The following is a 22,924-nucleotide window of genomic DNA, read 5'->3' on the forward strand; positions in this document are numbered from 1 at the left end:
GAATATAAGGGTGCTTATATCTTTCCAAATTAGTGTTCTGTTTTCTTCAGAAAACGCCCCAGAAGTGGAGTTGCTGATCTCTATGATAGTTCTATTTTTAATTTTTTGAGGAACCACCATACTGTTTTCCATAGTGGCGGCAGCAATTTATATTCCCAGCAACAGTGCATGAGGGTCCCCTTTTCTTCACATCCTCACCAACACTTGTTATTTGTTGTCTTTTTGATGACAACCATTATGACAGGTGAGTTTCCCTGATGGCTCAAACAGTAAAGAATTTGCCTGCCATGCAGGAGACCCAGGTTCAATCCCTGGGTTGGGAAGACCCCCCGGAGAAGGAAATGGCAACCCACTCCAGTACTCTTGCCTGGAGAACCCCATGGACAGAGAGATCCGGCAGGATACAGTCCATGCGGGTCTCAAAGAGTTGGACACAACTGAGTGACTTGCACTTTCATTATGACGGGTGTGAGGTGATGTTTTACTGTGATTCTGATTTGCGTTTCCCTGATAATTAGTGATGTTTAGCATCTTTTCACATGGAGATTTTTTTATTATAAATCTATAGGCTTATTATCAAGTGGAGATTTTAATACTTTTAGATTTATAATATTAATTCAATAAATGAAAGAGAAGTGAAAGATACTGTAAAAATGAAGAACTATGGCATGATTTCTTATAATAAAATAAAAATAAATGTTAATTCCAAGAGAAAAATATAATATCTTAAAATAAATTATAATATTAAAATGCATTTGTTATTTGAGGGCAAAATCCTGACACTACTAAATGGTATTTGTAAAGATATATGGGAGCATATATTCTTGGGCTTCCCTGGTGGCTCAGCTGGTAAAGAATCCGCCTGCAATACGGGAGACCTGGGTTCGATCCCTTGGTTGGAAAGATCCCCTGGAGAAGGGAAAGGCTACCCACTCCCATATTCTGGCCTGGAGACTTCCATGCACTGTAGTCCATGTGGTTGCAAAAAGCTGGACACGACTGAGCAATTTTTGCTTTCACTTTCACTTTCATGGGAGCATAAATGAAATTAAACCAAAGGATTAAATGATTTTTTGTGATTTAGAAATAAAAGATAATAGAAATATTGGGTATAGGGCTTCCCAGGTGGTTCAGTGGTAAAGAATCTGTCTCTCAATGTAGGAGATGCAGGTTTGATTCCTGATACAGGAAGATCCTACATGTCTCAGAGCAACTAAGCCCGCGCACCACAACCATTGAGCCTGTGCTCTAGAGCCGGGGAGCCACGACTTCTGAGCCCACATGCCTCAACTACTGGGCCCTGAGTACCCTAGAGCCTGTGCACTGCCTCAAGAGAAGCCACTGCAATGAGAAGCCTGTGTGCTGCAACTAGAAAGTTTACTGATATGACGAATTTCCGTGGACCATGATAGTGCAGATTCGTCAGGATTTGGGCCCCATGCAACGTGTCAGGTCCATGAATGAACTTTTTTCTTTTTCCACTTGAGACTTTCTATCTGATTTGTTGTGTAATCTTTGATAAACTATGATCCTTTTTGGGGGGCCTCGATAAGGTACTCCTAGTAATGTTTACTAACAGCCCTAAGAAGAACTTCCTCCAGTTTCCTTTGCTGTCTTTGCTGTCTGCTTTCTTTTGCTGCGGTCTGCAGGCTTCCTGCCTGAGCTGAAAGTTCCACATGCAGAAATGCCCCAGACACGTCAGCTTTTCTGAAAGAGCCCCCATCCTTCTGGGCATGACAGTTCTCAGGCCAGGATGGATAAGACACTGGTGGGAAACGTCAAAACCGAAACCTCTGATTCCCTTTAGCAGAAATTCTGGCGTTGAGAGTTATGCCACCAGAGATTAAACTGGTGGGGTGCTTTCCCTCCCTCTCCTTTAGTGAAAGAAATTGCCACCAATATTGCCATCTGAAGTCACTGAGTGCTGCCTTTGTTGGAAGGGTGGGTGCCTGAGAAGTAACTTTTACTATTGGAAGGAAATAAAGGCCTTTTACAAACTGAGGGCTAACTTTGCATTTTTCTTTTACAAACTGAGGGCTAAGATGATTTGCTTCCAGACAGTGGCAGCAGACAGGGAGGAAGTGGGGGCGATGGCAGCAAGCCCTGGGCTCTGTTCAGACCCCCATGCGGCTGGGCATGACTGACCACAACAGGCTAGGAACCTGGGGAGCCCAAGCAAGGAGCCCCTGGAGCAAGTTAATACTGGAGACTGGATGATGTTTTGGAAGAACTTGCACCCAGGCAGGGATGTGTCTTCCCCACGGAGAGGGCACCTGTCCACAAGAATGCAAGAGGCCTTCAGAGTCAACTCTTCAGGCAACAAGAGCCAGTAACCTGGGAATTCCCTGGCGGTCCAGTGGTTAGGACTCTGCACGTGCGCTGCAGAGGATGCAGGTTCATTCCCTGGTCAGGGAACTAAGATCTCACAAGTTGTATAGCTTAGCCAAAAAAAAAAAAAAAAACCACAAATAAGAAAAGAAAAAAAGAACCAGTAACCCAAGTGGTACAGCCCAATCACAGCCCCCGCCACTCAGGAACCCCTCACCCCCTTCCCACTCCCCACTTCATGCTGGTGACAGTAAAATATGCATCCACTTGGCAGAGTTAGAAGTCTGGACTGGGTGGAAGTGAATCACAAGCCGCTTCAGGGCTGTAATTTAGACACGCTGAGGCTGCTGGGGCCCTGGAGAAAATTCAGAGCCCCAGGTTTCATCCCCAGGAAGCCTGGGGCAAGGCCTAGAAGCCAGCATTTAACACAGTCAGGCATTTCTCCTGCCACGTTTCTGTGTCTCTCTCTAGACAGCCAATATTGCTCCCCAAGACTAAACCAAACTTTCCACTCACTTCCTTTTGACCCAGGCTGAATCCAAAAAGAGATGATCAGGTGGGTTTGCATAAAGACAATGCTGTTGTTGTTTAGTTGCTAAGTAATGTCTGATCCTTTTGTGACCCCATGGACTATATAGCCTGCCAGGCTACTCTGTCCATGGATTTTCCAGGCAAGAATACTGTAGTGGGTTGCCATTTCCTTCTCCAGGCGATCTTTCCCACCCAGGGATTGAACCTGGGTCTCCTGCATTGGCAGGTGGGTTCTTTACCACTGAGCCACCAGGGAAGCCCATAGTAGCCACACCTTCTCTTTTTCTCACAGTCCGCTTCCCTGCCAGCCTGAATTAGAAGCAACCTGCCATATCCCTCTCTGCCTACACGTGCTCACAGAGGAGCACAGGGTCACACCAACCAGTCCTCTCACATCAGGCTAGTCCACACAACTCCAATTTCTTTAAATTTGTCGAAAAAGAGGAAGTTCTCTCTGTGATTCGCTGATGGGAGGCAGGGAGGCCATCAGGACTCCTTTGCCCTCCTCCCCGATTTCATTCAAGAGAATGTGGGGCTATTTAAACCAGCCGTTCTTTGGGGCATTTTTCTTTCTGTCACATCTGAGGCTCACTTACCATTTCGAAGCTTGAATCTCCAAACCAAAACATCATGTGGAAGAAGAGTTTTCTCGTGTTCCTTTTCTCTCTTTCAGTTCAAAAGGCTGCCCTGGATTGTGAAAGAGTAAGAAAAACAAATGGTAAGTTTCATGTACTTCTCTGTTGTACTAAAGCCGCTTTCACCGAAATGGTGAGACAGTCAGCTTTAATCGTGCGCCGTCATGAGCGGGTTCTTCTGTGCTTTTTGATGAACAGCCAAAGAGGAGAGTTTTTCCACTTTGTACTGTTTAAAATGAAGTGATTTTAGGGAGGGAGTCAGAGAATCTTTCCTGAAACTAAGAAACAAAATGTTGAGCTTGTTTTTTTTTTTAAACAATGAAATGGTTCTTTCTTTCTCTGTTGTTTTTTAATTAGAAAATCAACCCACAATTGTTGTAAAATAATTCAGGTGACACTAAAAACATATCCTGGGAGGCAGTTTATCATCATAGAGCCAGGCTTGTTGCGGTCCTAACCTTGTTTCTACCCTTTTCCAGCTGGTAGTCTGGGCACATGATGAAAACCACTTTAAGCTTAATTTCTATTCTCTGTGAAGCGGGGGAGTGGGTTGGCAGCGGGCAGGGGGGTGCAGTGGGGTCGGGGGGAATAAAGGCACCTCCCTGGGAGGGCTGCTGTGAAGACTGAGACAAGCCCTGTCCCTCAGCACAGAGCCGAGTGCGTGGGGAGCCATCAGTAAATGCTAGCCCAGGTTGTTGTTATTATACTGTAAAAGGTGAACGTTCTGCTGTAAACAGATCCCCAGTCCCTCTCCCATCTCTGTGTCCAGAAGCAACTACTATTAACAGTCCTTTTCGCTCCAATATCAAAGCAAACAAACTCTTCTGTGACCTGTTCTTTTTAAAGTTAACACGTCCCAGACTTCTTTCTAAGAGGAAGTTGTAGATTTAGCTCCCTTCTTTTCAACAGTTGCATGGCAGTTCACAATAGGACTTAGTCATAATTCATGGAACCATCATTCCCTTATTTTATTCCTTATCTTAGAAACAATACTGCAGTAAATATCCTTTGTGGACACATGAGCATGTGAGTTCATGCAGGATAAGATCCTAGAACTGAAACGGCTGGGTCGAAGGCCGTGTCCATTTGAATTGTTACAGCTAATGCTAAGTTGCCCTCCTAACACGCTGAACTGGTGCATGTTCACCAACGCTGACCACAGACATGGGTAGAGTGTGAGTTTCTCACCCTCTCTCAGACAGTGGATACAATCAATTTTTTAAATTTGTGTCAATCTGATGAGGACAAAAATAATATCTCAATGTTGTTTTAGTTCGTGGTTGCCTCGTCACTCATAAAGCTGTGCTCCTTTCTCATGTTTGTTGACTACGAAAGCTCTAGCACGCCCATATAAAAGACATTTAGGGATGGCAATCTGGCTGGAAAGAGAAGTGAGGTCTTATCTTGAATCTGAGCTTACATAAGACTGAGAAAATATTAACTGTCCAGATCAAAGTGTAGATTGCTGGCGTTTTTGAGGGGTCTAAACCCCTCCTCCACCCAAGCCATCCCTCGAACACTATTTCTTCTTCTGAGAATTACCTATTCATATTATTTGACCATTTATTTGATTGTCTTTTCCTTATTAATTTGCTATTGGTTTATGTATATTAGGGCTTCCCTGGTAGCTCAGACGGTAAAGAATCTGCCTGCAATGCAGGAGACCTGGGTTCCATCCCTGGGTTGGGAAGATGCCCTGGATAAGGAAATGGCAACGCACTCCAGTATTCTTGCCTGGAGAATGCCATGGACGGAGGAGCCTGGGCAGGCTACAATCCATGGAGTCCCAAAGAGTCAGACATGCCTGAACGACTAACACATTTATCTTATGTATATTAAAAGAATCCTATGCGGAGAAACAGTGGAAACAGTGTCAGACTTTATTTTTCTGAGCTCCAAAATCACTACAGATGGTGACTGCAGCCATGAAATTAAAAGACGCTTACTCCTTGGAAGGAAAGTTATGACCAACCTAGGTAGCACATTCAAAAGCAGAGACATTACTTTGCCAACAAAGGTTCGTCTAGTCAAGGCTATGGTTTTTCCTGTGGTCATGTATGGATGTGAGAGTTGGACTGTGAAGAAGGCTGAGAGCCGAAGAATTGATGCTTTTGAACTGTGGTGTTGGAGAAGACTCTTGAGAGTCCCTTGGACTGCAAGGAGATCCAACTAGTCCATTCTGAAGGAGATCAGCCCTGGGATTTCTTTGGAAGGAATGATGCTAAAGCTGAAACTCCAGTACTTTGGCCACCTCATGCGAAGAGTTGACTCATTGGAAAAGACTCTGATGCTGGGAGGGATTGGGGGCAGGAGGAGAAGGGGACAGCAGAGGATGAGATGGCTGGATGGCATCACTGACTCAATGGACGTGAGTCTGAGTGAACTCCGGGAGTTGGTGATGGACAGGGAGGCCTGGCGTGCTGCAATTCATGGGGTCACAAAGAGTCGGACATGACTGAGCGACTGATCTGGTCTGATCTGATCTGATGCTTATTTATGTTTTAAGTACTTTCTTCTAGGCTTCCACTTGTCTTAATTTTTCCATGGAGGAGTTTAAAGTTTTAGAATAGTTATTTCTTTCAGTCTTTTCTTTATGGTTCCTGTTTTGTGGGTCTTACTTGGAAGACCTTTTCCAACAGATGATATAAAAATGTTTCTGTGTATTTCTCTTAATTCTTTTATAATCTTAAATTTTAACATTAGATTTTCTGATGAGGGTTATTTCTTCCCTTGGCATTTTTTTTTTTTTTGGCATTTTTAAATAATAAAATACAAACACACAAGCTATCAGAGATTACTAGGATTGTGGCAAAAAGAGTCAGGAGGCCATTTAGAGAAGCTATAAGAATAAAATAAGTTTAAATAGTGTAATAGGTTGAGACACATCAAATATGTTTACATCTATGAGTTCACAATGATTCTTAAACAAAAATAACAATAATAAAGGAGAAACATCTCACTGTTTTAAGATACTAGGAAACCAACTCATTATTTTTTAAAATTGGTCAATAACAGAAGAGAATCTAGTATTTATCCTCCCTTTTCTAGACAAACCGATCCAGAGTGTAACCAAAGAGTTGACAAGAGTATTTCTCTTTAGATAATTATGGGTTATAAATGAAAAATAATTGGTATATCCCCATTTTGTAGCGTCTAATGAAATTATCAGTGTGCACATGTGTTCTCAGGCGTGTGTCTGACTCCTTGTGACCCCATGGACTGTAGCCCACCAGGCTCCTCTGTCCATGGAATTTCCTAGGCAAGAATACTGGAGTGGGTTGCCACGCCCTCCTCCAGGGGCATCTTCTTCACCCAGAGATCAAATCTGCATCTCCTGCCTAAGCAGATGGGTTCTTTACCACTGTGCCACCTAAGAAACTCAATGAAATAATGTTTCTGGGTAACCATCATCAAAGCCTGCTAACAAACAAAAAAGAGAGATAATCAGACATTATGTGCCTCCTAATGGAAGTACACCTACCCCCTAAGTTACATTCTTGCTAAATAAAAGCTAATCTGAATTTCATCAAGCCTCTGGACAGGAGATAGAAGAACATGATAAAGGAGCACCATGGGAATGTAATTAAAGAAATCCAGACCATGGAAAACACTTCAGAACAAACAACTTGCTCTCTTCAACAGATAAAGTACAGGGGGAATAAAAGAGACGGAAAAATCTATCGATGAAAAAAGATATAAGAAACATTTCAACTAACTACAACAGACCATCATGGATCCTAAAAGAAAAATCAGACAGTTGGGGGAATTTGAACATTAACTAGATATCTGGTAATATTTTTAAAATATTGTTAATTTTCAGGTGGGATAATGGTATTGTTATTTTTACCAAACAGTCCTTACTTTTTAGAGATTAAAAACTATTATTATGAATGTCCTCCAGCCAAAGATCACTGGAGACACATGTGTAGTTGAACAAAGTTAGGTTTTGAGGGAAAATGTGTACCATGGGAATGAGCAAGAGGGCATCCTAGAATAAGATTTGTGTTCGGTAGCTTGGAGGAAGATTTGAGGCAGCAGGATTTACTCTGAATTGGATTCTCTCTCTCTCTCTCTTTTTAAATTTATCTAGTTTCCTGAGCAGGTATCAAACCCAGGCCCCCTGCATTGGGAGCATGGAGTCTTAGCCATTGGACCACAAGGGAAGTCCCTGAATTGGATTCTTTTAGCAAATGGAAACAACAACACGGTTGGGCATCTTAGTAATTCTTATCTGATACCCAGCGTGAGACTGATGCATGAAGCAGAGCCCCCAAAGCCAGGGCTCTGGGACAAACTAGAAGGATAGGGAGGGGAAGGAGGTAGGGGGGCGTTTCAGGATAGAGGGACACATGTATAAGCTCTCACCAATTCATGTTGATACATGGCAAAAAACCATAACAATATTGTAATTATCCGCCAAGTAAAATAAAGTAGTTAAAAATAAAATACATAATTCTTATCCAAAAGATAAGCAATGCAAGACAAAAACCGTGACGGATAAAGAAGCAGCTGTCAACCGTACTAGCCAGTTTAGAGGGATATTTGGCCATTTTTGTGTTTTGGACGATGTTCACGTCCTCATCTGTGTTTAGACAGGAGTCATCTGGTCTTTTTGTCTCGATCTAATATGGTCATAGTGTGGCCTTGTCTGGTACCAGGGACCAGTAAGTTCCAAGCCAGAACAAAAGAGCTCAGTGAGGTCACCCATCTCTCACTGGGAGAGGCCTTTGGAGGTGCCGAGACTTCCTCACACACTGTCCAGCCTGGATGCGCAGGCAAGAAATGCCCCCCATCTCTGGGAAGTTCGCCAGGAAAAGAGGGTCTCCACCACCTCGACCCACAAAATGTGGCTTGACAACCATGGGGTGATTATCACTGGATGGTAAAAAGGACTTTCTCTTGTGTTTTGTTTTCCAGAACTCCCTTCTCCAAGTCTGCACTCAGAAACGGACACAGTCAGGAGGGGTCAGAATGTATCTCTATCGTGTTTGCAACAGAACAAATCACTAGAGATTACCTATTTTTTGTTTCGGGGTGATAAACGCCTGCAAACCCAGGATGGAAAAGGTGAACCCGTGACTTTTAACCTAACAGTCTCAGAAGCCCATGATCTGGGTCCCTACAAATGCAAAGTCCAAGTTGCTAACTGTTCAAAATACAGTCTTCCATTCAACTTCACATTTGCCGGTAAGTAAAACGCTTGTTCGGAGAAGGCAATGGCACCCCACTCCAGTACTCTTGCCTGGAAAATCCCATGGATGGAGGAGCCTGGTAGGCTGCAGTCCGTGGGGTCGCTAAGAGTCTGACACGACTGAGCGATCTCACTTTCACTTTTCCCTTTCATGCATTGGAGAAGGAAATGACAACCCAGTGTTCTTGCCTGGAGAATCCCAGGGATGGTGGAGCCTGATGGGCTGCCGTCTATGGGGTCGCACAGAGTTGGACATGACTGAAGCGACTTAGCAACAGCAGCAGCAGCAGCAAAACGCTTGTTACTCAGGGGCCCTGTGATTTGGGGGAATTATTTCCTGTTATAGAGTGGACTCTCTGTTCTGCTGGTTAACACTCTCTCAAGATCTGTGTACAGTCTTTCCACATCCTGTCTTCAAAGTAAATGCACTAGTTTCCTGCAATGTGTTTCCAGCAGTGATTACACTGCCTGGTAGAATTTTTTTATAGATTATAAACCTGTATCATCTTCATTTAGGTCAGACTAGGAAAGTTATGACCAACCTAGATAGCATATTCAAAAGCAGAGATATTACTTTACCAACAAAGGTCTGTCTAGTCAAGGCTATGGTTTTTCCAGTGGTCATGTATGGATGTGAGAGTTGGACTGTGAAGAAAGCTGAGCGCTGAAGAATTGATGCTTTTGAACTGTGGTGCTGGAGAAGACTCTTGCAAGTCCCTTGGACTGCAAGGAGATCCAACCAGTCCATTCTAAAGGAGTGTTCATTTGTAGGACTGATGCTGAGGCTGAAATTCCAATACTTTGGCCACCTCATGCAAAGAGTTGACTCATTGGAAAAGACCCTGATGCTGGGAGGGATTGGGGGCAGGAGGAGAAGGGGACGCCAGAGGATGAGATGGCTGGATGGCATCGCCGACTCGATGGACATGAGTTTGGGTGAACTTTGGAAGTTGGTGGTGGACAGGGAGGCCTGGCATGCTGCGATTCATGGGGTTGCAGAGAGTTGGACACAACTGAGTGACTGAACTGAACTGAACTGAACATCTATTGAGTGCCTACCCCATGTGAATAACTGTCTTGCATGCTGCCAGAGTTTCGATGACACCTAAATCATGGTCTTGTTGCCAACTCAGTAAGGGATATGAGCCATGAACACAGATTCATTCATCTTTGATCCACTCATTGAATAGTTAATGATATCCCCAATGTGCCAAGCCCTGGATATACATTAGTTCCTGCCTTGGTGGAGCTTATAGTCTAATTGAGGAGGCATGAAACCCAAGTACCCAGTCAAATAAATTCATAATCACAAACTGTGTTGACGGTTATAAAGAAAAAGAAACTGGCACAGTGATGGAGAAAAGTTGGGGAGTGGGTGGTGAATGGGGAGTGACTTCCTTAGATAGGGTAGTTGTGTGCATACTAAGTCAATTCAGTCGTGTCCAACTCGACTATCAACTGTAGCCCACCAGGCTCCTCTGTCCATGGGGATTCTCCAGGCAAGAATAGTGGAGTTGGTTGCCATGTCCTCCTCCAGGGGAATCTTCCCAACCCAGGGATCAAACCTACATCTCTTAACGTCTCCTGCATTGGCAGACGGGTTCTGTTTTTTGGCTGCCCAGGAGTCTTAGTTGTGGCATATGGAGATCTAGTTCCTTGACCAGGGATTGGACCCCTAGAGTCTTAGCCTCTGGACCACTAGGGAAGTCCCAGCAGATGGGTTCTTTACCCCTAGCGCCACCTCGGAAGCCCAGATAATTATGGAAGGACTTTCTAAGGGGCTGGCATTTCAGGGGACCCCTGAAGGATGAGCAATGATTTGCTACAGTGAGAGAAAGAAGGCTCTAGTCAAGGGATAATACCCTGTGCTGGGGGCTCCACCTTGAGGAAGAACTTGGCTGTTGGGAAGGGTGTAATATGCCACTGGTATGGCTGGAGGTCAGATGAAGGGACGGTGAGCTCAGGTGAGACTGGAAAGGGCAGGGGAGAGCCAAGTCAGGCCTATGACCCCAGTTATCGTCTTTGAATTTAATTCTTCCTGGGTGGGGCAGGGCAAGGGTACAGGTTGGGGACTGGCTGGGAGGCTTCTGCAGTCATCCAGGAGATAAACAGTGGGGAGACGGAGAAGAGTGGACGGGGTCAGAACAGACTTTGGAGGGAGGAACAACAGGACTTGCTGAGTGATTAGGTTTGGAATCATAGGTACTAAAGGTGAGGAAGGAGTCAAGAATGACCCTCAGGTGTCTACTGTGATCAGCTGATGGACAAGGAGTGGTGTCATTTACTGAAAGGGGCAAAAATAGAAGTTGTTCAATGGGTATAAAACTTTGGTTAGAGTTAACAATGCTGTACTATGCACTTAAAACTTTGTTAAGAAGGTAGATCTCTACAAATAACCCAGTTTCATTCATTTTTATGACTGAGCAATCTCCCATTGTATATATGTACCACATCTTCTTCATCCATTCATCTGTCATTAGACCTATCAGCTGCTTCCACGTCCTGGCTATTGTAAATAGTACTACAATGAACATGGGGGTACACGTGTCTTTTTGAATTATGGTTTTCTCCAGATATGTCCAGTAGTGGGATTGCTGGGTCATATGGTAATTCTATTCCTAGTTTTTTGAGCAAACTCCATACTGTTCTCCATAGTGGCTGTATTAATTTACATTCCCACCAACAGCGCAAGAGGGTTCCCTTTTCTCCACACCCTCTCCAGCATTTATCATTTGTAGTTCAATTCAGTTCAGTCGCTCAGTCGTGTCCGACTCTTTGCGACCCCATGAATCGCAGCACACCAGGCCTCCCTGTCCATCACCAACTCCCAGAGTTCACTCAGACTCACGTCCATCGAGTCAGTGATGCCATCCAGCCATCTCATCCTCTGTTGTCCCCGTAGACTTTTTTAAAAAAATACTTATTTATGTATTTGGCTGCATCGGGTCTTAGTTGCAGCACGTGGGATTCTTGTTGCATCATGCAGGATCCTTCATTGTGGCGCACAGATTCCAGAGCGCTGGGGTTCAGTAGTTGGGCTCCTGGGCTTAGTGGCCTGGTGGCACATGGAATCTTAGTTCTTCAACCAGGGATTGAATCCATGTCCCCTGCTTTGCAAGGTAGATTCTTAACCACTGGATCAGCAGGGAAGTCCCTATAGTTTGTAGAGTTTTTGATAATGGCCATTCTGACCGGTGTCAGACATGGATGGACCTAGAGTCTGTCATACAGAGTAAAGTCAGAAAGAGGAAAAAAAAAATCATGTATTACTGCATATGTGTGGAATCTAGAAAACGGTACAAATGAACCTATTTGCAGGGCAGGAGTAGAGACTGAGACACAGGGAACAGATGTGTGAATATGGCAGGGGTGGGATGAACTGGGATATTGGGACTGATGGTATGTGCTCTGCCACGTGTGAAACAGATAGCTAGTGGGAACCTGCTTTATAGCGCAGGGAGCTCAGCTCAGTGCTCACCCTAGAGGGGTGGGATGGGGGTGTGTTAGAAGGGAGGTCCAAGAGGGAGGGGCTGTATGTATACATATAGCTGAGTCACTTCATTGTACAGCAGAAAATAACACCTTGTAAAGCAACTATCAGATCAGATCAGTCGCTCAGTCGTGTCAGACTCTTTGCGACCCCATGAATCGCAGCACGCCAGGCCTCCCTGTCCATCACCAACTCCTGGAGTTCACTCAGACTCACGTCCATCGAGTCAGTGATGCCATCCAGCCATCTCATCCTCTGGCGTCCCCTTCTCCTCCTGCCCCCAATCCCTCCCAGCATCAGAGTCTTTTCCAATGAGTCAACTCTTCGCATGAGGTGGCCAAAGTACTGGAGTTTTAGCTTTAGCATCATTCCTTCCAAAGAAATCCCAGGGCTGATCTCCTTCAGAATGGACTGGTTGGATCTCCTTGCAGTCCAAGGGACTCTCAAGAGTCTTCTCCAACACCACAGTTCAAAAGCATCAATTCTTCGGCGCTCAGCCTTCTTCACAGTCCAACTCTCACATCCATACATGACTACTGGAAAAACCATAGCCTTGACTAGACGAACCTTTGTTGGCAAAGTAATGTCTCTGCTTTTGAATATGCTGTCTAGGTTGGTCATAACTTTCCTTCCAAGGAGCAAGCATCTTTTAATTTCATGGCTGCAGTCACCATCTGTAGTGATTTTGGAGCCCAGAAAAATAAAGTCTGACACTGTTTCCACTGTTTCCCCATCTATTTGCCATGAAGTGGTGGGACCAGATGCCATGATCTTTGTTTTCTGAATGTTGAGCTTTAAGCCAACTTTTCACTCTCCACTTTCACTTTCATCAAGAGGCTCTTGAGTTCCTCTTCACTTTCTACCATAAGGGTGGTGTCATCTGCATATCTGAGGTTATTAATATTTCTCCCGGCAATCTTGATTCCAGTTTGTGTTTCTTCCAGTCCAGTGTTTCTCATGATGTACTCTGCATATAAGTTAAATAAACAGGGTGACAATATACAGACTTGACGAACTCCTTTTCCTATTTGGAACCAGTCTGTTGTTCCATGTCCAGTTCTAACTGTTGCTTCCTGACCTGCATACAGATTTCTCAAGAGGCAGATCAGGTGGTCTGGTATTCCCATCTCTTTCAGAATTTTCTACAGTTTATTGTGATCCACACAGTCAAAGGCTTTGGCATAGTCAATAAAGCAGAAATAGATGTTTTTCTGGAACTCTTGTGCTTTTTCTATGATCCAGCGGATGTTGGCAATTTGATCTCTGGTTCCTCTGCCTTTTCTAAAACCAGCTTGAACATCAGGAAGTTCACGGTTCACATATTGCTGAAGCCTGGCTTGGAGAATTTTGAGCATTACTTTACTAGCATGTGAGATGAGTGCAATTGTGTGGTAGTTTGAGCATTCTTTGGCATTGCCTTTCTTTGGGATTGGAATGAAAACTGACCTTTTCCAGTCCTGTGGCCACTGCTGAGTTTTCCAAATTTGCTGGCATATTGAGTGCAGCACTTTCACAGCATCATCTTTCAGGATTTGGAACAGCTCAACTGGAATTCCATCACCTCCACTAGCTTTGTTCATAGTGATGCTTTCTAAGGCCCACTTGACTTCACATTGCAGGATGTCTGGCTCTAGGTCAGTGATCACACCATCGTGATTATCTGGGTCATGAAGATCTTTTTTGTACAGTTCTTCTGTGTATTCTTGCCATCTCTTCTTAATATCTTCTGCTTCTGTTAGGTCCATACCATTTCTGTCCTTTATCGAGCTCATCTTCGCATGAAATGTTCCTTTGGTATCTGATTTTCTTGAAGAGATACCTAGTCTTTCCTATTCTGTTGTTTTCCTCTATTTCTTTGCATTGATCACTGAAGAAGGCTTTCTTATCTCTTCTTGCTATTCTTTGGAACTCTGCATTCAGATGTTTATATCTTTCCTTTTCTCCTTTGCTTTTTGCTTCTCTTCTTTTCACAGCTATTTGTAAGGCCTCCCCAGACAGCCATTTTGCTTTTTTGCATTTCTTTTCTATGGGAATGGTCTATACATGGACATCACCAGATGGTCAACACCAAAATCAGATTGATTATATTCTTTGCAGCCAAAGATGGAGAAGCTCTATACAGGCAGCAAAAACAAGACTAGGAGCTGACTGTGGCTCAGACCATGAACTCCTTATTGCCAAATTCAGACTTAAATTGAAGAAAGTAGGGAAAACCACTAGACCATTCAGGTATAACCTAAATCAAATCCCTTATGATTATACAGTGGAAGTGAGAAATAGATTTAAGGGCCTAGATCTGATAGATAGAGTGCCTGATGAACTATGGAATGAGGTTCATGACATTGTACAGGAGACAGGGATCAAGACCATTCCCATAGAAAAGCAACTATACTCCAATTTAAAAAAGAAAAAAAGAATCTACTGTATAGCACAAGGAACCCTACTCAATACTCTGTAACGAACTATATGGCAAGTGAGAGTGGATGTATGTATACATTTAACTGATTCAATTTGCTGTACAGCAGAAACTAACACAACATTGTAAATCAACTGTGAGCCAATAAAAAATAATAAAAAAAAAAAGAAGGTAGACCTCATGTTAACTGTTCTAGGCACAAAAGAACTAAATGAATGACTGAATGAATAAAAACATTTTTAAAAAGAATATAATTTTAATAATGTTTATCTACCTACCGATTGATTCATTAACTAGCAGATTAACTAGAGTTCAGTTTCAAAAGGTTATGTTTGAGGTGGCCAGGAGACATTCAAGTGGATCACAAAATAAGAGGCAGAAAAAGTAGTATGAGGATGGGATCAAGTGCTGCAGGAGACAGAAGAGGGAGAACTTTCGCCTGGAGGGTTTAGGAAAAGTTTTATGGGGAAGGTGGCATCTGAATGAGCCTTAAAGGACTCCTTTAATTTAAAAAACAACTGATTTATGGAAGAGTTACAACTCCCTTCCCTTGATCACAGTGATGCTGTGATGCCCTTTACCAGTCCTTTTACAAACTCTGAGGGAAGTTTACATCTTTCCACTAAATTTAGATATCCACCCTTATTCTGGTTTGAACCATCTTATCTCAGAGAGAAGTCCATGCTCTCTGCTTCATCATGAATACATCAATTCCTGAAAATTGCAGGAAGTAGATTTCAGTTTTTCGTAGGAAGAACAGTCTATTGATGCTATTCCCAAACAAAGTTGCTCTTTGAGGCTCCCATCCCTGGGTACCACTCTGTCAAGGATGCTGCCACCGGGATTCCTGCTCAGGGGAGGGAGGGATGGAGCAAGAAGACTCTAATTTGTTAGCTTCTTTCCTTTGACTTAAACAATGAAACATGTTTCATTGTTTCTGCACCCAGTTATTAAAATGGCACAGTACTGTCAAAAACAAAAGTATCTGCTTGGGAACTGGCCCTGGCTCTGCCATTTATTAGGTATGTGGTCTCTGAGTTTCAATGGACTCATCTGTGGAGTGGGCATAATGCTGTCCACCTTGTGTGCTGTTGTGGAGTGAACCAAGATAACATGTGTAGTGACCCCAACACATGAAGGGTACTCAGCGATTATCTTTCTTTCCCTATAATCCTGTTTCATTAAAGAACTATATAACAAATTACAGAGCTGGATTCTCCCATGAAGTATGGTATGATCTGACAGAGCCCACCAGACTCACTCGTTTCTGGTCAAGAATTTCCCTTAACTCTATTTATCAGGGTTACTTCCTGTTTTGGGGAGGAACTGAAAGATAATTGTACAGCTGAATTCTATAAACGACAGTACTGTGAGAAAAGATGATATTTTTAGACTTTCTTGATTAAAAAAAAAGACACTTATCTTACAACGATTGGGACTAAAAGCACCTCTCAACTACATACTTGGAGCTGGATCTTTGACAAAATTATACCATCAACCACAAACAAATGGTGAATTCTGATAAAAGGCAAGTTTGCACTCCAGCTCCTCAAAGCAGAGAGATGCTCTCCACTCTCTGGCTTTCTCAGAGCCTGGTTCATGCCAGGATACATGGGGTTAACCACATACCTATTGATCTTTCCCCATGGAGCTTCTTGCGAGCTGCTTGACTTCACAAGAGCAGTGTTGTCCATCTTCGGGTGAACAGACGGGAATAGAGTAGGGCTTCCATCCATGTTTGTGGACTGAGTGAGGGAACCAATCTGCTCAGCCATTTAACGTGCACTTTCATTTTTCTAGACCCAGTGACTGCACCGGTGCTGAACATTAGCGTCATTCAAACAAAAACAGACCGATATATAACGCTACGCTGCATCTCATTCAACGGCTCTCTGCCTATCAATTATATTTTTTTTGAAAAAAACATCACCATATCACCAGTTATTTCCAAGGATGTAAGGAAGCCTGCTGAATTTAACATAACCAAGAGTAACACTGCGGAAGTGAAAGAGTACAGGTGTAAAGCTAAAAACAGATTGCCTGACCATGCAAAATACAGTAAACCTGTCACCATACCCTCAACAGGTAAGGGCTACCTGAATTCGTTCAACAGGGTCTAGATTTACTTCCAGAAACTGCAGCCTGTCCTCTGCCCACCATTTCCCACTTCGCCCACCTGCTTCTAAGTACTTTTTCTTCTATAGGGTCCATTCGCTCTGATGGGGCTGCTTTCTGCCATAAAGGAACCATAGAAAAACCTAGAGTGGGGCAGGAAGGGACCTTGTTGTAAGACTTCCTGAACTGACTTGTTTCCTGCTCAGGTTCTTAGCAATCACATTAGAATTTGTAACTCTTTGTTTTCACTTTCTTTTTTTAAGCACTGTTTTTATATACGCATTTATTTTGACCATGCTGGGTCTTCATTGCTGCGCATGGGTTTTTTCTAGTTGCAGCAAGTGGGGGCTACTCTTCGTTGCAGTGCCCGAGCTTCTCAGTGCAGTGACTTCTCGTTTGTGGAGCACAGGCTCTCTGCACATGGGCTTCAGTGGCTGCAGCACAAAGGCTCAGTAGTTGTGGTGAACTGGGCTTAGTTGCACCATGGCATGTGGAATCCTCCCGGACCAGGGATCGAACATGTGTACCATGCATTAGCAGGCGGATTCTTACCCACTCCACCACCAGGGAAGTCCTGCATCTCTTGAAGCTGGTGGGGTCTCTTGATTTTCTTGTGCTTTTTAAAATCATTTAAATAAAAACTCACTTCTAACACCGGTACCTTCCTCCTTGGCTGTTGAATGCCCTACTGCTAATGCTTGGTGAATCTAGATTTCTCTACTGGGGGCAAGAGCAGCTCCTGTCCCAGTCTTGTGTTTCGGAAGGCGCTATCTGGATTCTTCTAAGCCATACACTTTCCAATAAGCTTCCCATAAGCCATAGGGATGCCTGCCTGGACCTTGTATCTCTACTTTTCTGTACCTCACTCTAGGTTCCTAGACCTGCATTCCCTACCCCATCAGATCAGAACCCACCTCCCAGGGCCTGCACAAGTCTCTTTCCCAGCTCGTCCTCCCAAGGGTAGACCACCGTGAGGATGTGAGCACTTCTGGACTCAAGCCAAGGGAGCTGTTTGTGGGGGCTGAGGGACAACACTTGGCCACGCAGGCAGGTTCCTTAGGGCGCAGATCAGAGCCTGGGTGGGAAGGGGCCAGGCCAGAGCTAGAGCCGGCTCTCTTTACACTGTCATGTTCCAGCGCAGAACTCAGAGTCTGAGAATTCCAGATTTAAACCTTTCCTTAGGGACTTCCCTGGCCATCTAGTGGTTAAGACTGCATTTCCAATGCAGGTGGCATGGGTTTGATCCCTGGTCAGGGAACTGGGACCCCTCATGGTGCATGGCCACAACATTTAAAAATTAAAAACCTGGCCTGATGAAGGGACACTGGTCAAGGCGGGAGGAGAAAAAAAAAATTAGGTTAGCAAGGGTAATAGGCATCAGATCAGATCAGATCAGTCGCTGAGTCGTGTCCGACTCTTTGCGACCCCATGAATCGCGCATACAAGGGCATTAAACATCTCATCCTCAGAAGATCAGAGCCCACATCTGGGTGTTCAGTAAGTTCTAACAGTCAGGCAGCCTGTTGGAGTCAGGCCCCAGAGTCAGCCTTTTGCTTACAAATCACCGCCTTCCATTCACTAGCTGTGTGACCTTAGAAAAGTCACATACTCTTATTTAATTGCAAAATGGGAACTTTACTTGAGTCTTATTCTACTTAATTGTAAAATGGGAATAATACCAATGAGATACCTAAGGCAATGCACGAAAAGTGCTTAACACAAAGTCTGCATATAGTCAATAATAAGTGACAGCTGTTGGGTAACATAGATCATACCGACATGACTAAAGACTTTGCCTGACAAATGGCCAGGCTGTTCTCAGACTTATGACCCTAATGATGTAAACAACAATCTGTCTGTTAAATGCTGTACTGCTTTTTTTTCTTTGCAAATAACCCTTGGTGGAAGGTGGACTTGGTCTGACTTTTAGAACTTCATTGACAACTTAATTCTCAGGGTTGAGGGTGTCCACATAGGGCAGGGACCCAGGTTTCATGGGTAACTTGGGAGACAGTCATGATCGACCTTTCCAGAACATTCCACAATTCAGTATCATTGGAAAAGCAGGTTGTGCAGTGACCAGTGAATGCTGTCTTCTTCTTCTTCCAGGAGGAGACTGCGGTCCATTCTGCCTGCAGCTCCTGCTTCCGGGGTTATTATTGGTGCTGATAATAATCATCCTAGTTCTGGCATTTTGGATGCTACGAAAGTACAAAGCAAGTAAGTTCCTTAGGAGCTTTGCCATTGTTTTCCCTGGTGGCTAACTTAGACAGTTAAGAATCTGCCTGCAAGGCAGGAGATCCGGGTTCAATCCCTGGGTGGGGAAGATCCCCTGAAGAGGTGAATGGCTACTCACTCCAGTATGCTAACCTGGAGAATCCATGGACAGAGGAGCCGGACGGGCTATGGTCCTTGGGGTCGCAAAGAGTCGGACACCATTGAGTGACTAACACTTTCACTTTCCCTGGATTTTGGAGACAGACAGAAGGGGAGAGGGTAAGGAGGAAGGGAAAGGAGAATCAGAAATGGGATATGAAGAAAATGAAAAGAGAAGGAAAAGATGCAAAACAAGAAGATAATGAAGGACTTCCTGAACTGTTCACATTTAGCACAGTTCTCTTTTCTCTGGTGAAGCCTTCCCTATTTAGATTGCTTGTGGGCGTGTTACCTGTGCAGTCACATGGGGCCCCGGGCTAAGAAGACATTTTAATGCTCTGCTGTCATTGTCTTAAAATTTGTCATACCTTTTTACCTTTTTAAAAATTTTTAAAAAATTGTTTTTCAAAATTGTGGTAAAATATGCATAACAACAGAATTTACCATTTTGGCCATTGTTAAGTATACAGTTTGGTGGCATTAAGTACATTCACATTCCTGGGCTACCATCACCAGCCATCCACTTTTTCACTATGCAAATATGACACTCTGTACCTGTCAAATGGTGTAAGTCCCTATTAACTTCTCTCTCCTCTCAGCCCCTGGCAAACACCATTCTGATTCCTGTCTATTCTGACTAATAGTCTAATCTGACTATTGTAGAAATCTCATGTAAATGGAATCATACCCTATTTATCCTTTTGTAGGTGGCTTCTTTCATTTAGCACAATGTCCTCAAGGTTCATCCATGTTGTATACATGTCAGAATTTCCTTCATTTTGGGGGACTTCCCTGGTGGTCCAAGGGTTAGGACTCTGCATTTCCACTGCAGGGGACACGGCTTCAATCTGTGGCTGGGGGACTAAGATCCCCCAAGCCTTGCGGTGCAACAGATTTTTTTCTCCTTCATTTCAAAAGCTGAATAATCAGTTATATATATGTGTGTATATATATATAATATAATATATATATTATACACACACATGTATACATACATAACACATACTTTGTTTATCCATTCATTCATCCATCAATGAACTCTTTCTTCAGAAAAAATTCCTAGAAGTGGAATTGCTGGATCGCTTTTTTTTTTTGAGACTCCTCCATACAGTTTTCCATAGTGGCTGCATCAATTTACATTCCCACCAACAGTGCATGACTTTCCTTTAAGTTGCATCCTTGTCAACACTTGTTACTTGTTACCTTTTTGATGGTAGCTATTCTGAGATGTGTGAGGTGGTATCACTTTGTAGTTTCAATTTGCATTTCCCTAATGATGAGTGATTTTGAACATCTTTCCATGTGCCTGCTGGAGATTTGTATGTGCTCTTTAGAAAATGTCTATACAATTCCTCTGCCTGTTTTTAAATTGGGTTGTTTGGTTTTTTGATGTTGAGCTGTATGAGTTCTTTGTACATTTTGGATATTAACTCCTTATCAGACATATCATTTGCAATATCTTCTTTCATTCTGTAGGCTGCCTTTTTGCTTTGTTGATAATTTCCTTCGCTGTGCAAGCTTAATGTAGTCCCATTTGTTTATTTTTGCTTTTACTTCTCTTGCCTGAGGAGACAGAGCCAAAAAAAATATTGCTAAGACCAGTGTCAAAGAGCATACTACCTATGTTTCCTTTTATGTGTTTTATGGTTTCTGATCTCACATTTAGGTTCTTAATCCACTTTATTTTTGTAGATGGTGTGAGAAAGTAGTGCAGTTTGATTCTTTCACATATAGCTGTCCAGTTTTCCCAATACCATCTATTGAAAAGACTATCTTTTCCTGACTGTATATTCTGACCTCCCTTGTAAATTAATTGACCGTGTAAGTAGGGGTTCATCTCTGGGCTCTCTAGTCTGTTTCACTGACCTGTGTGTCTGTTTCTGTGCCAGTCCCATACTGTTTTGATTGCTGTACCTTCGTAGTACAGTTTGAAATTAGAGAATATGATACCTCCAGCTTTGTTTTTTCTCAGGATAGGTTGTTTTGTGTTTCCAAACAAATTTTAGAATTATTTGCCTAAGTCTGTGAAAAAATCCCATTGTTAACTTGACAGGGATTTCATTAAACCTGTAGATTGCCTTGGGGAGTACAGCCATTTGCAATATTAATTCTTCCAATCTGTAAGAATGGTATATCTTTCCATTTGTTTGTGCTGTCTTCAATTTCCTTCACCAGTGTCTTATGGTTTCCCAAGTACAGGTCTGTTACCTTCTTGGTTATATTATTCCTCGGTATTTTATTCTTTTTGGTACAGATAGGATTGCTTTCTTAATTTCTCTTTCAGATAGTTCATTGTTGGTGTATAGAAATGCAACTGATCTCTGTATATTATTAATAATTCCATATACTGTGACTTTAGCTGAATTCATTTATTTGTTTCAATAGCTCTAGTTCTTTGGTGGTGTCTTTAGGATTTTCTCTATATAGTATCATGTCATCTGCAGTGACAGTTTTACTTTTTTCTTTCCAATTTTGATTCCTTTTTTTCTTGTCTGATTACTGTGGCTCAGACTCCCAATACTATTGTGAATAAAAGTGGCAAGAGTGAGCATTCTTGTCTTCTTCCTTATCTTAGAGGAAATGCTTTCAGCTTTTCATCACTGAGTATAATGTTAGCCATGGGCTTGTTATATATGGTCTTTATTATGTTGAGGTATGTTCCCTCTGTACTCACTTTGTTTAGTTTTTATCATAAATAGATATTGAATTTTGTCAAAAGCTTTTTCTGCATCTATTTAAATAATCATATGGCTTTTATTCAATTTGTTAATGTGGTGTATCACACTGATTGATTTGTGGATATTGAAATGTCCTTGTATCTCTGGGACAAATCTCAACTGATCATGGGGTATAATTCTTTCAATGTATTATTGAATTTGGTTTGCTACTACGTTGTTGAGGATTTTTGCATCTACATTCATCAGTGATATTGGCCTGTAGTTTTCTTTTTTTCTGGTGTCTTTGTCTGTCTTTTGTCATTTGGGTTTTTGTTGTTGTTCGTATTGGCTGCACCAGGTCTTAGGTGTGACACTTTGGATCTTTTTTTTTTTTTTTTTAGTTGCATCATGTGGGATCTTAGTGGCACCACGAAGGATCTAGTTCCCTGACTAAAGATTAAACCCAGACTCCCTGCATTATGAGCTCAGAGTCTTAGCCACTGGACCACCAGAGAAGTCCCTGTCTTTGGCTTTGATAGCAGGGTGATACTGGCCTTGTAGAATGAGTTTGGAAGGGTTCCTTCCTCTTCAATGTTTTATAGAGTTCACTTGTGAAGCCATCTGGCCCAGGATTTTTGTTTGTTGGGAGTCTTTTGATGATTGCTTCCATTTCATATTGAATGGTAATTGGTCTGTTCATATCTTCTATTTCTTTCTGATTTAGCCTGAGGAGGCTGTATATTTTAGGAATTCATCCATTTATTCTAGGTTGTCTGTTTTACTGGTGTACAACTGTTTATCTTAATCTCTTACGACTCTGTATTTCTATGGTTATCAGCTGTAACTTCTTTCATTTTTTTTTTAAATTTCTTGGACAAAATAATATGGAATTTACTTCCATGGAGAATTCTCATTGAAGTCCTATAAAAACATTCCTTTTTTTTTTTTTAACTGAAGGATAATTGCTTTACAATGTTGTGTTGGTTTCTGTCATACAACAATGCAAATCAGTCATAACTATATGTACATCCCTCCTTCTGGAGCCTCCCGCCCATCCCCCACTTCTTTCATTTTTGATTTTATTTATTTGAGCCCTCTTTTTTCGTGATGAGTCTAGCTAAAGGTTTATCAATTTTATTTGGCTTTTCATAGAACCAGCTCTTCATCAATCTTTTCTACTGTTTT

General features: G+C 42.7%; 2 protein-coding genes across 3 annotated transcripts in view; one reads left to right on the forward strand and one right to left on the reverse strand.

Moving 5' to 3' along the window:
* PECAM1 (platelet and endothelial cell adhesion molecule 1) overlaps positions 1–3,545 on the reverse strand; it is a 94,091-nt gene extending 90,546 nt beyond the window's left edge. Inside the window, exon 1 of the mRNA XM_005221002.5 lies at positions 3,456–3,545. The gene's annotated coding sequence lies outside the window, so the exon portion shown is untranslated. The remainder of the gene's footprint in view (positions 1–3,455) is intronic.
* MILR1 (mast cell immunoglobulin like receptor 1) overlaps positions 3,490–22,924 on the forward strand; it is a 36,174-nt gene continuing 16,739 nt past the window's right edge. For both annotated transcript variants that reach the window (XM_005221088.5, XM_002696100.6), the window contains exons 1-4: positions 3,490–3,577; positions 8,412–8,681; positions 16,392–16,676; positions 18,816–18,926. In XM_005221088.5, the coding sequence (XP_005221145.1) occupies positions 3,490–3,577; positions 8,412–8,681; positions 16,392–16,676; positions 18,816–18,926 (754 nt within the window). The remainder of the gene's footprint in view (positions 3,578–8,411; positions 8,682–16,391; positions 16,677–18,815; positions 18,927–22,924) is intronic.

The sequence above is a fragment of the Bos taurus genome, chromosome 19, assembly GCF_002263795.3.
Source record: "Bos taurus isolate L1 Dominette 01449 registration number 42190680 breed Hereford chromosome 19, ARS-UCD2.0, whole genome shotgun sequence".
Taxonomy (NCBI): domain Eukaryota; kingdom Metazoa; phylum Chordata; class Mammalia; order Artiodactyla; family Bovidae; genus Bos; species Bos taurus.